Source organism: Dermacentor variabilis, chromosome 3, assembly GCF_050947875.1.
Source record: "Dermacentor variabilis isolate Ectoservices chromosome 3, ASM5094787v1, whole genome shotgun sequence".
NCBI classification, from domain to species: domain Eukaryota; kingdom Metazoa; phylum Arthropoda; class Arachnida; order Ixodida; family Ixodidae; genus Dermacentor; species Dermacentor variabilis.
This window is the reverse complement of record NC_134570.1, coordinates 44,030,215-44,047,136: the sequence shown is the minus strand read 5'-3', so window position 1 is coordinate 44,047,136 and position 16,922 is coordinate 44,030,215. Positions and strand designations below refer to the sequence as shown.

Below are 16,922 nucleotides of genomic sequence, written 5' to 3'. Positions count from 1 at the left end.
TTTGTAAAAAACAAAAGAGCACACCGGATGGTTAAAACAAATCACAAAGCATAAAATTTCACCTATTATTCGAGCTGCAGTGCTCTAGCACAAAAGGCATGCCAGAGCATTTCTTCAAAAACATGCGTGAAAATGGCACGCATTCGTGAGAGTAAACAAAATAAACATTTTTGCCATCTGTGTTTACAATAATGAACAGGCCTATATAATTATTTCCTGCATTTAAATGTAAAGCAGTAAATTATACATCATCGGTTAGCATACCTACAGGGTTTAACATAACTAAAAGTAATCGAATGTTTACAGAAAAGCTGAAACAGTCTTACAGCATTGTTCCAATGCTCACAGTAACGACTTGAAGAGTTATGCTCACCACTCTCAAATGTTATTAACGCGGCAAAAAAGCACCAGGCTATGTAAATACAATATTCTTTGAAGGTCATGGCATTCAGCAAGCATATATTACAAGCAAGCGACAATCAATTCTATGACAAAATTAGCATGTTTCCCTCCAACAGGCCACTATGTTACATAACTACCACAAAGTGTTTTCAGGAGCTGCATTCCCGATCAATCACTTTCAACGACACTTGCCCTTGGCAGGTGCAGCAATTCATTGTAGCTAAGAGGCATTCCGTGACATCACAACTTTTACTAGTCCAATCACGTCAATGTACAGGGTCCTGAATATTTCGCTGCGAGTGTTCGAAAAAGGTTTTGCGCTCACCATTGCACTGTTTTTGCTTAAACTTTGCTGAAAGATCACATTTCGGAGTCTCCGTTATTTAGTATAGCACTTACCACAGTTAATTGCCCGGTTTTTAAGAAAGAAGTGCAAATTTGCCTGCGCTTATGGGGATGCGAGCTGCTACCACGACGGCGCAAGCATAAACTTATGTCGCCAGCTGTAGTCATCTGCAGAAAGCAGCCTTTCAGGGAGGGCTGCCGTGTGTTGCCTGTTCCTAGAACAGGCGACTTCCCTCCCTGAAACGCCGGTTTCTGTAGATGACGTCAGGTGGCGACATAAGTTTATGCTTGCGCTGTTGCGGTAGCAGCTCGCATCCCCATAAGCACAGGCAAATTTGCACTTTTTTTCTTAAAAACCAGGCAATTAACTGTGGTAAGTGCTATACTAAACGACGCAGACTCCGAAATGTGATCTTTCAGCAAAGTTTGAGCAAAAACAGTGCAGCAGTGAGCGCAAAAGCTTTTTTTTGAACACGCGCAGCGAAATATTCAAGACCTCGTACTACTCGATAGTGTCGCAATGTGAAAACAACACTGACACCAAGTGCGCACACCCACAAGTTACTTTCTGCTGCTCCAAGCAATCAATGCGGTGAATGCAAAATCCGGTCAACAAGAGAGTGACCAAATGACAATGTGGACAAGCAGTTCGTAAGCAACGCATAACAACAGGTGCTCTCCAACCAGAACAAGAGGAGAGAGCACTTGACACTGCACAAAAGCAAACAGAAGCGACGCAGAGACAGCAGCTAGGTCAGGACAAGAAGCAAGGATGGAAAAAGCACAAATGCCACACTGCGACAAGACAATGGGACACGACCAGCGTGGGACCGGGAATGTGTGCGTGAAACTGGGGTGGGCTCGTGTGCGTGGGCGCTGCTGCTGCTGCTGCTGCTGCTGCCAGAGCCGTGGCTTGTCGGACAGTGCGGGGCACCACTCTCACTGGCTTCGCCTGCGAACTGACTACCAATGCCACTAAGCCACTGAACGCAGGGATGCGGGGTCAGGGAGAGACTGCGGGCCCCGTCACCGGAGGAACAGAGAGGGGCCCGCGTCATCATCCCCGTCGCCACAGAGTCCCAGGGTAACAGTCTCCCGGAGGCGAGGAAGAGGCCTCGCGACAACGAGCAGGGCACGGCGATGGCGGGCAGCGGCACGCCCTGCTCTGCCCGGTAATGACTTGCTAGGGTGGACACTGGGCGGCATCAACTCCAGACGTCGGCCGAATAGCGCCGCTGCGACTCCATGCGCTTGAGGTAGGACACTGCCTCGTCTTCTGTCATGTTGCCGTTCTCGCGGAAGATCTCTAGTAGGATCTCATGCACGTCCCTCGCCATGTTACGCGCATCACTGCAAGAGGAGAGATGGAGGAGGCAGACCATCAGAAGCACGCACACATCATGAAGTGCTATCCAGCTACTGGACGCTTCACTTTGGGGAGAGTACAGACTGATTTGATGCACTGAAAACGCTCCACTTTTCTGTCATATGCAGCCACAATTTTAACTTCACATGCATACTTAAAGCACATTTACATATATGGATAACAAGGCCAGCTACCGACACATAAAAGATAAATACAGAAGATGGTGACTGGGTGCAGGGCTCTGGAAGGAATGCCCTCAAAAGTTACTGACTGCTCAGCTTTTCCGTGAGGATAGCAAGCAGTCACTTACAGCATTTTCCTGCCCTGTGCAGCCCATTTTCTCAGGTGCACTCTATGGTGCATGTAAAATCACACTCTGCCATTTGTGAAAGCAAACCGGATGAAGTGCTCTGTTCATGATTCTGAACATGCCACCGAACGATGCAAGAGACTTCCACACTACATTTTGTATGAGCACGCAGGAAAGGCATATTACCAAGGCACAAAGAACAGGTTGTACTCAATTCAACAACAGGGCAAAGATAGTGTTACAACCTTAAGAATTCAGCACTGCTTCATTCAGAGTCCATGCATGCAATGCGATAAGGCTGCGATTTCCAGGCATGAAACATCTCAAGCTCCATGAGCAGTCCTAAAATGCTGTGCAGAAGAGGAAAAAAAAAAGCCGTCTGCTCACCCACAAATGTAAAAGTGGCCATTCTTTTTGCCAATGAGGTCCCAGACCTCGTCTTTGTTCTGGCGCAAGAGATGCGTCACGTACACCTTGTGTGGCTGGTCTCGTGAGAAGGCCAGGTACAGCTTAGTCAGTGTACCATTAGCCAAGTACTCTTCCAGCTCCTCCTGGTAAAGGTAGTCTTCCTCCTTCTTTCGGCAGCCGAAGTAGAGTACCGCTTCACCCACTGGCTTGCCTGCATTGTCCAAACACATTCAAAGAAATTAGGCATTTTTTAACATGGACGCATGTCTTGCTACATATATTTAAAAAAAGTGGAAGGTTTAGAAGGTATGGAGCCAGATGTCAAATGCAACAGTGTAAAAGTCCACCAACGCCTGCATTGCTCCATCATTATGGTGCTGAACTGCGTTAACAGCATAGCCTCCGGGATCAGCCTGCCACATACGCCACCCAATTCTGGAGACCAAAGCATTGGCACAGTGGAACTTACTCCACCATGAGTGAAAACTGGCCAATACACAGGCCATTTGTCAATGCCTTACAATAAACATGCAGAGAGGCTGGAACTTCCAGGAAAAGGAACCAGTCCTTTAAGCAAAATTGTCAGCTGTCTTACATCATGTACATGAATAACACCGTATTTACTCGCATAATGCTCATACTTCCTGTACCAGAAAATTGATGCGAAGTTGGGGGGTGCAATATTACAGGGGAAAATGATCCAAGAGAATGTCCTAAATGCTAAATAGAAGAATGGAGTCGTCATGTATCGGAGGTTCTCATTCCAGAATGAGAACCATCACTGTGTGCTGCTATGGCGGGAAAGGTTTGGAAAACGCAATGGCGGGAACCTCGGCTTGGATGTCATGCACAATTTCAACTTCATACTCATTACTTTTCCAAGCATGTTTGGAATGGTTTCCAGGGCTAAAAGCTGCAGCCAGCAGCTTGACAGTGGCCCAGAAACCGAGTACAAGACAGCGCTTTACTTCATGCACATGTGGTGCCCGACCTTGATGTCCGTGCCAAACCATAAACAGATCATCATCATCTCCGGCCTGAAGAAGCAGATGACAGTTGCTACAGCAATTTTACAAGGTGTGATGATTATTCTGGTTAAAATAAATATTTAAAATTTTGATGGCCAAAGTGGCGGGTGCGTGCATTATGGCCGTAAATATGGTACTTGGCTTAGCTGTTCATGACAGCTTTATAGTGACTAGAAGAGTTTTGTTTATCATACACAGCAAGCTGCATGAATCGATAGGTCAACATTTTTACATATATGTGCAGTGTGACACAGACGAGGGACAAGGAATGAATGACATAAGCGTTGACTGACTATTTAATGTTTACTGCTTGACAAGTCATTATAAAAACTTAGGTCACGTGGTGTGTGTGCCAGATGCACAAGTGTGCCAAGAAATCAGGCCATTCCAAAGTTCCGTTTATTTTTGATGCAATGAAATAGATGCTTGGCTAACACACGAGGCAGAATCTATGTGCATGTGATATGACTAGACTATCCCTTGGCTTGTTTGATTTCCATTTATGAACACCATTCAAAAAAGTACCCTTGCATATCTGTACGCACCATGTGGCTAAAGTGTCTATAATGGTTTGCCAAGTACATTTGAACCTCAATAATTCTGACTCGAAGGTGCTTGAAAATTTGTTCGAAATAAAAGAAGTTCAAATTAACGGAAGCTAATTGAATGGAGGACTTACCTGCCCTGGCGCATGTGCACTGAGCTAACATGAGTGGGAAGCTCCACAAGATTTATTCACACGTATTTAGAAATCACGTTAAGTTTTTCGCCGTATCGGTGCTCGTACTGAGACAGGAGGCGGCGGGTGCAGGCGTGCATAGTAAAAGGAAGCATATGTCCCATGACGATTGCCCCATTGAACTTTTGGCATGCTTCACCGCGAAAAAGTGCTGTATTGGGGGGAAGTTGATTTTCAGGAACCCGCATTATGCAACGCGCAGTGCCTTCTGTGCTCAGAAGACATTGACAAGGTTTACAAAGGCGGAGTTGGCGCCATTGCTAACGGCGGCGAATTGTTTCAATAAAAAACGTGGCACCGAACAGCAAGAAGCTTGGTAGCGAACATTGAAGTAGCTAGCCTAGCACTGCCGTGGTGTGGCTACGGCTGCCAGCGGATCTCCGTGCTAGAGCGCCAGCTCGAGGCGGCGCAATAATTGAAATGGCGGTGGTGGTGGCTTCAATTAATACTGTTTCAGACCTGCGGGCATGGCAAAAAGTCTGGAAAATCGGACGGCGAAGGTTTTTTGCACCCGAAATTTCAGACATTCTTATACATTGACTCTATGGGGGCGGTGCCGCGACACTAACAGAAGTCACTAACCCGTCACGAACAGAAGTAATCGGTGATGTGCACCTGCACACGCCTGTGCACAAATTTCAGCCACAGCTTTATTTTTTTCTTTTCTTCGCGTGCGGCATTGAGAAGTCTCTCCTAAGTTTTTTCTCTATGGCTATGGGATCACAGGAATGCTAGTCGGAGGCGCCACCGTGTGATTTGACATACTGTTGAGAGCATCGTCAGAGCGCAGTACATTCGAATTAATTGTCACAAAAGCTTGTGCGTTCAAATTACCAGGCATTTTCGTCCATTAGAATACACATAGCTTTGACGGGACAACGGTGTCAGTTCAAATAAACCGAAAATTTGAATTAAGCGTGTTCGAATTAACGAGATTTGACTGTCATAAACTTTCAGTCATCAGCGCTTGTGTCGTCCATTCCATGTCTCTCGTCTGTGTCACGCGGGTGTAAAAAAAGGGTGTAAGGGCTCCCATATAAGCTAACCAAATCTGCACTTGGGGTCAAGGAATACAGGAGCAGCGAGGGCACAACCCACCTTCTTGGCGAAGGAAATCCCTCTCTTGAATGAAGCCGCGGAACGGTGCCAAGCCTGTGCCGGGCCCCACCATCACAATGGGAACTTGTGGCCGCGAGGGCAGCTTGAACTGCGACCGCCGCACGTACACGGGCAGCGTGGGCTGCGTGCCGTTGTCGGGTCTCTTGAGTGCCAGCCAGCCTGTGGCAACACCGTGGTTGATGCGCTTGGTCGGCGTCTCGTATTCCACCTTCACCGCTGTCATGTGGATGCTGTCCGGGTGCGTCTGTGTAACAGGGAGGAGTTTATGAGCACAGTTCTAGCCAAGAATGTTGCAAGGAAATCCTGTGAAAAGTGCTTACTTGGCCGAATTGTCATCCTGTAATAATTTGAATATAAACTGTTAGTGTCTGAGAAAAATACAAACTAAGATTAAATTTCAGACAAGCCTATCAAAACATATTAGCACAGTTCAGTGACTAAATACATAAAAATTGGGTTATTGAAAATGGCTTAAACAGATATCTAGCACCACACAAAGAATGTGCATCCTGGTCTTGCTCGAAAGCTGCCAGTGTGTTATATAAAGCTGCTACCTGTGGAGATACTCGACTTTCATGCATCCAATGGTGTTGTTTTCCCCACATGGCACTGGTGTCTCCTGTAATCCCACTTCTCCTCGTAGCTAAGTGCCGGCAGCACTCGGTGTGATTGCAGCGTACTACGAGATGGCTCAAGCATTGCGCTGCTAATACCACCTAACGGCAGGGTTACTTGGATGCAACATGGAGTAGGCACTTCCTCCGGGGCTTGGGGTCGATGAGGAGCTTCGTCGCACCCCCATTGGCGTGTTCAGTGGATAGCAATTCGGCTAGCAGGCATTAGTGTATGAAGGGCACAATAAATGCCCCTCTGATTGTTTGCACTACTGTGTTGACATACTATCAGCAAAAACACACAGTACTGTGTTTTTGTATATTCTTAATGCTTTAAAATGTGACTGCACCAACTTGTGATATGACCTCTGTTCGTCACACATGTGAGCTCTGCAAATGGCAACAATGTGAATTTCTTTATGTGTAAGAGTCAAATTCCCGAAACATGATGATTGTAAAAACTTGGAAATGCTTTTTTTTTCTGCAAGATGCTTGTTCTTGTCCCTCAACTCCCTTTCAAACTGTTCCCAAGCATTGTGCATAGTTTATTAGAATGCTTATGAAATCACAGACAACACCAGAAGAAGACAGAATGAACAGACGCCTAATCACGCAAACATTTTTGGATTCCATGCTCAAAACGCATCTTCATGGCTGGCAGTAAAACTCATGATCTCGCACGCAGCAGTATGCCGCAACACCACAGGCGCAACCTACCTTTGGCGACGAGGATATGGAGTAGTATCGAGCTTGAAGCCTGGGCATGAGCTCCAGAAGATGATCCAGTGGTGGACGTGCTGATGGCAAGTCCTCCAGAATGTGTACGACACTGCGGCAGTCATTCAGTACCCACTGCTTGTACATGCTCTGCAAAGGAACATTCCCCCAGGGGGAGAGGCCTTGTCAAACGAGTAGCCAAGGCGCACCCTGTACAACACATCCTCTAGGCGACGACAAGCGGTAACAAAAGTAACAACCAACAGCTTCTTGAATGAAAGGTGCACCCCAACACACTGCATGAACTGACCACACCGCATTCAGCCTCACTAGCTTCAATATAGGCTATGACTTTTGATTTGTATTTCGTTTTATTTCTGCTGTTTACATTTACATCTGTAAGTGATGGTAGCCATTTCTTATGCAGTAGACTTTTGGCTAATTCGACTTCAGTTAATTAGGTTCAATCCTGACAGGAGGCCCTGGCCTGCGCCCATACATTTCCATGGGTCTAAACTTTTATTATTTCGATCCTAAAATTAGCCTCGGATGGACAATTTGAACTTGACTGGTCGGCACGCATGTGCTTGACCCCAATGGTGATTTTAGTAGCAGCCGCTTTAGCAGAAACGTCTGTCTTGACACAGCTTAGGGGACCATGTATGCGTGAAGATACATCCTCCCGCACCGAAAACGTCTATGTTCAGTCTTCCCTAAGAAAATCTTCAAGCGAAAATGGTAGCTCACAGTGAGTAACTACATTTATTACTTAAATCTAATCCGTGCCTTTTTTTCTGCAAGACAATTGTTCCAAATTTCGCTTGCACCAGTGCAATTAGATATGAAATAAAAACCGCATTCATGGTGCTCGCAACAGCTTATTGGTTATCGCAACGCTTCACGTTACGTAGATGTCAACTACAACTGAGTCTGCCGAATATTTTAATGACTTCGGATGATACATTTTCCTGGCTAGTATGTTTTTTTTTTTTTTCCAGAACATATGAACGAGATTTTACTGTATATGCGCCAAAGTAAGGTACTTGCAACGGGAAACGGGAGCAGCAGCCAACACGCAGCCACACTGCCGGGTCGAAAACGCCGTCATTTGAGTTGGCACGGTACTCAGAGCGTGGTCGGCAGCACGGTACATTTGAATTAACTGTCCCAAGCGCTTACGTGTTCGAACAAACTAAGTTTACATTAAGTGGGTTCAAATTAACGAGATTCCATCGTTGCTTTCAATGCCACAAATCCATTATTAAGGAGAAGGTAGCAAGAACACTGCTCCAGGCTTACCTTCCCTTCATCAGAAGAAGAGCTCATGAGCTTCAGCTTTTTCTTCTCTTCCTCATTGCTGGCATATTCAGAAATTTCCTTCAGGACATGCGTCCTAGGGGGAGTGGTGATGTCTACGTAGTACAGCAGTGCAGTTCTGTAGCTGCATGGGCACGGAAAGGGGTGTTTCTTGGAGCTGTCCTCTGAAAAGCAGAGCACGGCAGTAATTGACGAGCTGTCAGAGATGGACCTCAAGTCCCAAGTCGGAGCAAGGCGAAGGAGCACAGAAGATAGGCACAGAGTTCACAACACAGAGCCACGTGCGACTTATACGAGACGGCGTGCTGCATAATTGGGAGATCCAATATGTACCATCTAGGGTTCGTTAACGTACACTTAAATTTCAATAAATGGGTGAATTTGCATTATACAATCACCAGAATGTGACTGCCACCTCTCTGGGAGTTGAGCGTGCAGCCTCACACATAGCAACAGGACACTACAGCCACTAAACCTGGGCACAGTAAAGGAAGCATATGCATTTAAACCATGCCAACATTGCTCCACTGTACAGCCTGCGGCCAACGACATTGAACAGACTCGCACTAAGCTTCACGTCTCACTAATCCACCCACATTCACCCTTCCCTTATCCACAAATGGAAAAAAGTAGGGTCACTGGAGGACTTACCCTGTATATGTCAAACCGACTCCATAATCAACAACGAAAATTGTATGTGAGGCTACTTGCGGCGAAACTTTAGCTTAGCAAATCCCCTGCATCACTGAAACTATTATTGTATGAAACACTAGTTCGACCTAAGTTGGAATACGCCACTGCTATTTGGGACCCTTACAATGCTACTCTGGTTAATTCCCTCGAAATGGTTCAGGATCATTCTACTAGTTTCATTCACTCAAACTATAATGGCACTTCTAGCATATCTTCTATGAAAAGATACTTGTGCCTGCCATCTCTATCACTATGCAGAAAGGCCTTTTGCTTGTGACTTTTTCATAAAGTATTTCATCATCATTTTCTTAGCAGTGAGCTCATTCTAGCACCTACTTATCTGTCATCTCAAGTTGATCACCGTCATAAAGTAAGAGGCACTGTGACAAAACCAGGTTTTTATATTCATTTATTCCACATACAATGAACGACTAGAACCACCTTCCCGATGATACTGTGTCAATCGAAGACAGTGCACTGTTCTGTTGAACCTTGTTTGCTTTTTTCAACTGTGACCATGTGACCACATGCGCTGTATTTGCCCATGCACCGTAGCGCTGTATTTTCCTTTTGTCCAGTTCAGATGTCGCTAGGTTTATTTATATTGAACTTCATAGTATCTTTGTTCGTTGAGTTCTTAATGATTATGCCCACTGCACATGTTGCTTGCATTTTATAAATTTGTTGTAATTGTTGTTACTGCTTTGCGCTTGTACCCCACTCCCCTCTGCAATGCCTTGGCGCTTGAGGGTATATGAAATAAATAAATAAATAAATAAATAAATAAATAAATGACTAAATAAATAAACGTATCATTATCCACGCAAATTCACCTTGCCCTTATTCACAAATGGAAAAAGTAGGGTCACCGGAGAGACATGTGGCAACAGCATCTCTCAGTAATGACAACTGAAACATCTGGTCAGCTCAGAGAAACAACCCCTATAACGACATAGCAGATATTCAATGAGCCTAAATTTACAAACACCAAGTTCACCACGCCGAGATCATCAAGCTTTCTATAATTTCTTGCAGCAAAAAGCTTTTACCAAATTTTTATACATTGCGCTTTGTCACAAAGGTGGCTCTGCATCACAGCCAACGAACCACACCACAAGTCCAGAGGGGACGCAGCGTGTGAGCAACACATGCTGGCACACTTCATGCACCACCCTGCACTTCTGTGCATTTTTCTCGCCGCACACAAGAGGCATACAGTCGAACACACTTATAAATATATCAGATGAAACAATGAGCAGCTGACCTACCATCAACCTTTGTATGCGTTCTATGGTAAAATAAACAGCTTACTTCAATGCTCCCATGACCCATTACCAGTTACAACAATTGAATCTGGCTACCGGATGGGTGCAACGAAAGGAAAAAGAACACAAAATCGTCGGAAAATAAAATGTCCTACATGCCAGTCGTTTCCTCACACCCGCCAGTCTGAATGTACCTTTCTGTCCACTTTAAATGTTTGTCCCCTCTGCCTTTTTTCATGCAACCTGGTCAACGGTTATAACAATAGGATTTTTTTTAGCACTTGATTATTGTTAAAGATGTGTTTGGTTTTACTATGAACAGGCATCCCTACTGGCATCACTACTGTCCACGTGCAACAGGAAATAGCACCAGAGAGACACAGGAAGAGAAGCACGTCCATTTCCCTTCTGTCATATCTTTGAAACAACAAATGCCACTGGGAAAAAAAGTGCTCCAATGAGTACTGGACAAGCACAAAGCAAATGCCCAAATGTAAGAACTTTTCAAGCTAAACCAAGCTGTCAACTACACAGGAGTTGTCCACCCAAAAGTGCCCAGGATTTTTGCTTGCCACCTTTTCATATAAAAAACTGACAAACTATCAGTGCAAAGAACTTGCCAAGTTGATTTCTTAAAGCAGCTTTCATGGTGAGTAGGTAAGCGCACAAAACAAGACTGCACCCTAAGCAAGCTGTTTAGACCACAACAATCTCAGATTACGCACCATCAAGGTTTTTCAGTGTGATGATGGTATCCAAATCCACCTTGAGCATTTGTCCCAGCTTCTCTACTATGGCAATGTCATTCATTGGGTAGACGGCCACATGGTCCCCGGCGTCGTACCTTTGGAAGCACACGCACATCACAAGCTTAGAAATAAGGCCAACTTCTGCATCACTTCAGCATGACTGTACCCTTCAGCTTAAGCTTCAGAATGATCTTTTCACATCCTCTAAGCTTGACATCAGACCAGTTAGATAATGCCACCTCAAGAAACAGGGGTGCCTGGTAAGCCTACCGATTCTGCCTGTGCCGTCATCTAAAGGTCTTGCAGTGGTTAAGTAAATTACATAGTTTTCAGTAAGGACATTAAGTGCATTTTAAATTAACGAGATTAATAATGCAGAGGTGAAAGGAAGTCTTCAAAAATGTCAGTGCCATATAAAAATTAAATGTCACTGACATACGATTTTAAAGCGCCAGTGCGTATGTGTAGTTTGCTTTCTTTTCCTTTGCTTTTTCTTTTTTTTTCTATGCATGAACATTTATTACTAAACCTTTCAACCTATGTTCACCATACTACTTTCTTTCACACTGCTTGTTTCCATCATGCATTTTTAATATCATGTGTATGCCAACTGCTCTTTAACTCAACTGCCCTGTATTAAACTAATGCCATACAAATAGGAGGTTTTCCTAATGTTTTACCAATAGTAATACAGTTTTACTTTGGGATCTCCTCCTGTAGCACTTCCATATACTAAGGCACTCGTATGTGTCTTTATGCTGTGACAATAAACTTCAAGATAGCACAAGTAATTGCCTAAGCATTTGCAAAACACCACTCATTTAACAAACACAGAGGACAGATGCATTATTAAGGTGACTCCAGAGCTGCTTATGATAACAGCACGCTATGAATGTGCTGACATAAACGTGAGCCCTAACACATAGCATCTGAGACAGTGGGAGAGGCCTCACCTCATTTTGGAACCAGCAATGCTAATCTCAATGTGCATGCATGAACGTGAACCCTTGTACAGTTCCTTGTGGACTCGGACAGGTGCCAGGAATGGGTTCTTTGCATCAAAAGGCCTGCAGAGTAGCGAGAAGAAAAAAAAAATTTCCTTGAGTTACTAATAGACTATAGCCCTGTTCGACGATGCTAAAAAAAAACCTACTTAACTCAACACAGTGCGGCGTTCAGTGGTACTAACGACTGACATAGTATGTAAAAACGCTTTTCATGAACTTGTGTGGAAACAAAGGCCATCAAGAGCCTAAGCTGGCATAATATGTGCACAGAAAAGATGAAACAAGATGACGTCATATGGCAGGACGCTTTGTCTGTTTTATTAGACTACCTGTTCCACTGGTTCCAGCAGATACTGATATTTTCAGCAAAACAGCAATACAGATGAATCCCACCATGACGAAATTAGTGGAGGAAGTGAGAAATTTCACTTTCGTGAGAATTTCGTTATTGCTGCAAAATTAGACAGCACAGATGGGGAGGGGAATACCCTATAAAATAAAACTTTACTGTCAAAATTCTGTTAGCCTACACTGGCGAGCCTTGCTTGAGGCTACAGAACCACACTGCCAACATCACAAAGTGTGACCTATGCACAACCGATAACTTTGGGGATACGATCACTTTCACGACATTTCGCGTAACCTGGCACCAGACATTGACGACAGCGAGCGACAGCATTGATATGATCACTTTCGCAAGATTTTGAGTAACTCGGCACCAGACATGTAGAGGGGCAACAGCACTTATATGACAACTCTTGTGAAATTTTCGATTCAAGAGACACTGAATGTGTTAGCATCTACGAGCAACTCTTAGATGCCGACGCATACGGTGCCAAGTTACACAAAATCGCAGGCAAGTGATTGTATCCCCGAAAGCGAATGACCAAGACTATGGACCCATCGGGCAAATCTATGTGACACCAAATCTACGTACAGTGCCTGTTTGGTGGTACCAACCAGTGTTCTTGAAACCAGGGATGCGCATTCTCAGACAATCACTTTCGGGGCCACTGTATGGCCCCAGTTCTCAATCCCGGCCAGATGCTTGGCAACCCACCACGCTGTAACCACCATTTCTAGCGCCATAAGCAACTCAACATTGGTAGGACATGAATTTCTTTGTTTTTGCTGCACTCTGTCTTCTCACCGAATCTCAGATTATGTACCGCGCACTAAGATGTGCATAGAACAAAAAGATTGTAGTCATAAATTGGTAGAGGCCAATGGTGAAGTTAAACAGGCTAGAATTGGGAAGTGGCCATGCATGTGAAGTGGACAATCAAAAACAAAATGGCGGCTACAATGTGCTTGCAGTGCCAGCAGTCACTTCCAGTACTTTGCTCTTTTAGTAAACAAAAATGGCAATAGCCTTGCAAGCGTACTGCAACAATAATATATGCAATTTAAGTGGAAATAACAATGAATTTGAGCACTTTTTGTACTATGCTAGAGTCACAGGGGCAGATAATATGAGGAGTAATGTTCCGGCAAATTTTGTTAATATGGGACTGCAGTTTAGTGACATTTTGTTGCAGAGAGATAAATCCTATGGGCACTCGCCGGGGATAAGAAAACATTTCGTTGTGGCGAGCATTTCATCGTCTCGGGCTTTCGTTATCACGGGTTCGACTATCTCGGGGACAAGCCAAATATGATACAAAGATCTGTTTTACTTCACAACATGCTTATAGTATGACACAGTTAAATCTACACTTTTTAAGAGACTGGTGTCCAAGGCAAATTCCCATGTTCGCTTAGTGATGCCAACAACTTGTTCCCATTAATGTACACCACATTTCACATTACAATACAAGCCAAAATGTATTTTATTAAGTGCTATGCATTACATGCTGTGGCATCAATTCACATAAAGGAGTTCTTATTGCCCTGCTTTCTGTAACCAGCTATGCCAAGGTGCAGCAGCACCAGGGCTAGCATCAGCAGGATGTGCTAGAAAATTATGTCCAAACTGCATTTTCTTTCATGTTGAAATGTAATGGAATTAACCTTATTGCCAGTGGTTGAAAACAACTTATGTGTGACAAATGGAGACGGCAATTACGTTGCTGGAGACAGTGATGTACTTTTCAGTGGCAGCACCAATCCTTTCCTGCATTTTTGTTAATTGCTACCTTACAAAGATTCCATTTTCGTAGAGCTGCCATTTGGGCATGTTACTTACTATTGAAGACCCTTCAACACGGTTTAACTGCAAGTGAGCCTGCTTCATTCAAAACCCTGACAAGTGCGCCGAATTAACGTGGGAAAAGCACAGCCAACCTTTCGCGGCTTGCCGAGCATCAGATCCGTAAAGGGTGTTACTTGCATTTTCTGGGTGGTATACGAGTTGAGGCGCGAGATCTCTCCGTGGAAGACCTTCTCGTCAGGAAGGTCGGTGTGTACGATGAGCTGGTACTGGCGCAGGTTGATGTCCTCGCCAGAGATCTCCAGGTGGAAGTTCTCACAAACGGCATTCCAGAAGCGCTCTTTCCAGGTGACAAAGTCTTCCTCAATGCTGCAGTGATGAGTGATTATTCAGTGATTAGTACTTCACAATTGGTTAACCAACAGTTCATCATCACCATCATCAGCCTACTTTCTACGCCCACTGAAGGACGAAGGCCTCTCCCAGCGATCTCCAATTACTTGTTTTCTGCCAGCTTACCCTCCCCCCCTCCCCCCATCGTATGCCAGCAAATTTCCTAATTTCATCATGCCACCTAGTTCTCTGCTAGTGTCCCCTACTTCGTCCCCCTTCTCTTAGCGTCCATTCTATAACTCTAACAGACCAGTTCTACACAAAATGTGGCCTCACCAGTCCTGTTTTTCCCTCTTGATCTCAACTACCATGTTTGCTACACCTGTTTACTCTGATCCACATCACTACCTTCCCGTCTTTTATTGTTACACCTACCATTATTTGTTATATCTCTCACTGGAAAGTCCTTAGCTTCCCCTCAGGCTTCTTTGCTAACCACGAAGTTTCCGCCCCCATGTTAGCACCACCATAACGCAATGATTGCACAATCTCCCTTTCAAGGGTCGCAGTAAGCTATCAACACTGACTGTAATGCCTGCTGTACATGCTCCTAGCCATTTTTATTTTTCCAGCAATTTTTTTTCTCAGGATACAGATCCAGAACAAATTATAACAACAATACTACGAGGAAACTCACTTTGCATCATCATCTCCAAGGCCCATCTCAAACACACGAGTGGCCCCCAGTTCCTCCATGCGCTTGTCAACATACTTCCCCATCGCATTAAAGTGCTCGTAGGTCTTGTTTCCCAGAGCAAACACCTGCAAACAACGAAGAAAGAAGCGAGAAAATTTTGCTCAGTTTCTCGAGTATCTTGTGATAACACCACATTACGCCGAGCGTTTAAAACAAATGAAGAGCGCTTGAGTCGTTGCTGGTATTTCAAGTATGCAAGGGAGCTGCTCAATGAAAAGAATGCAATTCATTAGTGTTACTAAATGCTTTTTTTTCCACATGTTTGAAAACTTATCCCCACATTCAAAAACTTAAGGCCAAAGGAATGGCACTATTTTTGCCAGATGAGTAAAACACTGGCATTTAATGAAGTACAGGCATCTAATACAACACTGGCATCTATTAGAAGAACTACTGGCTGCTTTAAAGGGGCCCTGAACATACCCATGAACATACCCATGAAGGGGCCCTGAATAACATAGCCCATGGGAAGCATACACTGCTGTGAACATCTCAGCCAAGTTTTGCTGTCATACGCAATTCGCAGAGCTTGCAAGTAGAGAGTGAGGTCACTTTTCTCTCAAACACTCTCTTTTCAATAGAAGCCTGCTCCTCATTCTCTTTTGGACGCTTTATTTCGTAATAATGCAGATCACCATGCGCGGCTGCTATTGGTAGCTGCGGTCTTCTATGTAGCATAGATACTGTGGTCACAGTGGGGTGCCGCCATGAGTCCACTGGCTAAGTGCACTGGCTCACTGAGAACAACCATGTCTGGCTTATGTTTAGTGCTTGGTGCAATAACATAGTCCGCAGGTAGCATAACCTGCTGTGAATATCTCAGCCAAGTTTTGCTGCTGTACGCGGTGCGTAGAGCTCGCAAGCGGATCGTGAAGTCACCTTTCTCTCAAACGCTCTCTTTTCAACAGAAGGCCCTGTCCTCGCTCCCTTCTGTTTTGTCACTCTTTTTTGTCATTCCCTCAGATGGCTGCTATTGGCAGAGAGCTGACATCAAGCTGCGGTCCGCTACATGGCACAGATACTACAGCCGCCGTGAGGTGCCGCCACGAATCCACTTACTAAGCGCACTGTGGCTTGCTGAGGACAACCGCGCTTGGCTTATGTTTATCGCGTCATAGGGAACAAAGCTGGAAGTCACGGCATCTATGTTAACATTCGAAACAAAATTTGAACTGCGCACCATGGTGACATTTAGAAGGCAGAGCGTTGCGGGCATGCCTCACTCTGCCACAGCCTTCACAGTGCAAGGCACTGAAGAAGGAACTGGAGCACAGCGGAGGCCGTGTTTGAGTGCCATTAACTCCACTTCTGCTGAACGCATTGAAATACTTATTACGGCAAAGTATTTCTAAATAGCCTATTTTCACTTCAAATGCCTTTCTTCACTTCAATATGAAGTGGTTCAGGACCCTTTAAGAACCACGATATCCAATTTTACTGCGGAGTTGAGACGTTGTAACCAAGTGGCTGAAATGTTTTCAACTTTCTCTATATGTTAGGCAATATATAGTGGTTAAAAAGTATGTCCATGGGTTGAATCAAAACTCTCCTTCTAATAGTTACTAGAATTTAAATTTTTCAGTGCAACAAATTTCACTCAAGTT

General features: G+C 44.6%; 1 protein-coding gene across 2 annotated transcripts in view; it reads right to left on the bottom strand.

Annotated features, from left to right (window-relative positions):
• Positions 1 to 829: 829 nt before the first annotated feature.
• The window catches only part of Cpr (Cytochrome P450 reductase), a 37,417-nt gene continuing 21,324 nt past the window's right edge, over positions 830 to 16,922 (bottom strand). For both annotated transcript variants that reach the window (XM_075684871.1, XM_075684872.1), the window contains exons 6-14: positions 15,259 to 15,383; positions 14,409 to 14,597; positions 12,026 to 12,139; positions 11,049 to 11,167; positions 8,348 to 8,529; positions 7,049 to 7,198; positions 5,697 to 5,961; positions 2,811 to 3,042; positions 830 to 2,097 (exon numbers count right to left, since the gene is read on the bottom strand). In XM_075684871.1, the coding sequence (XP_075540986.1) occupies positions 1,953 to 2,097; positions 2,811 to 3,042; positions 5,697 to 5,961; positions 7,049 to 7,198; positions 8,348 to 8,529; positions 11,049 to 11,167; positions 12,026 to 12,139; positions 14,409 to 14,597; positions 15,259 to 15,383 (1,521 nt within the window). In that variant the 3' untranslated portion in view covers positions 830 to 1,952. The remainder of the gene's footprint in view (positions 2,098 to 2,810; positions 3,043 to 5,696; positions 5,962 to 7,048; positions 7,199 to 8,347; positions 8,530 to 11,048; positions 11,168 to 12,025; positions 12,140 to 14,408; positions 14,598 to 15,258; positions 15,384 to 16,922) is intronic.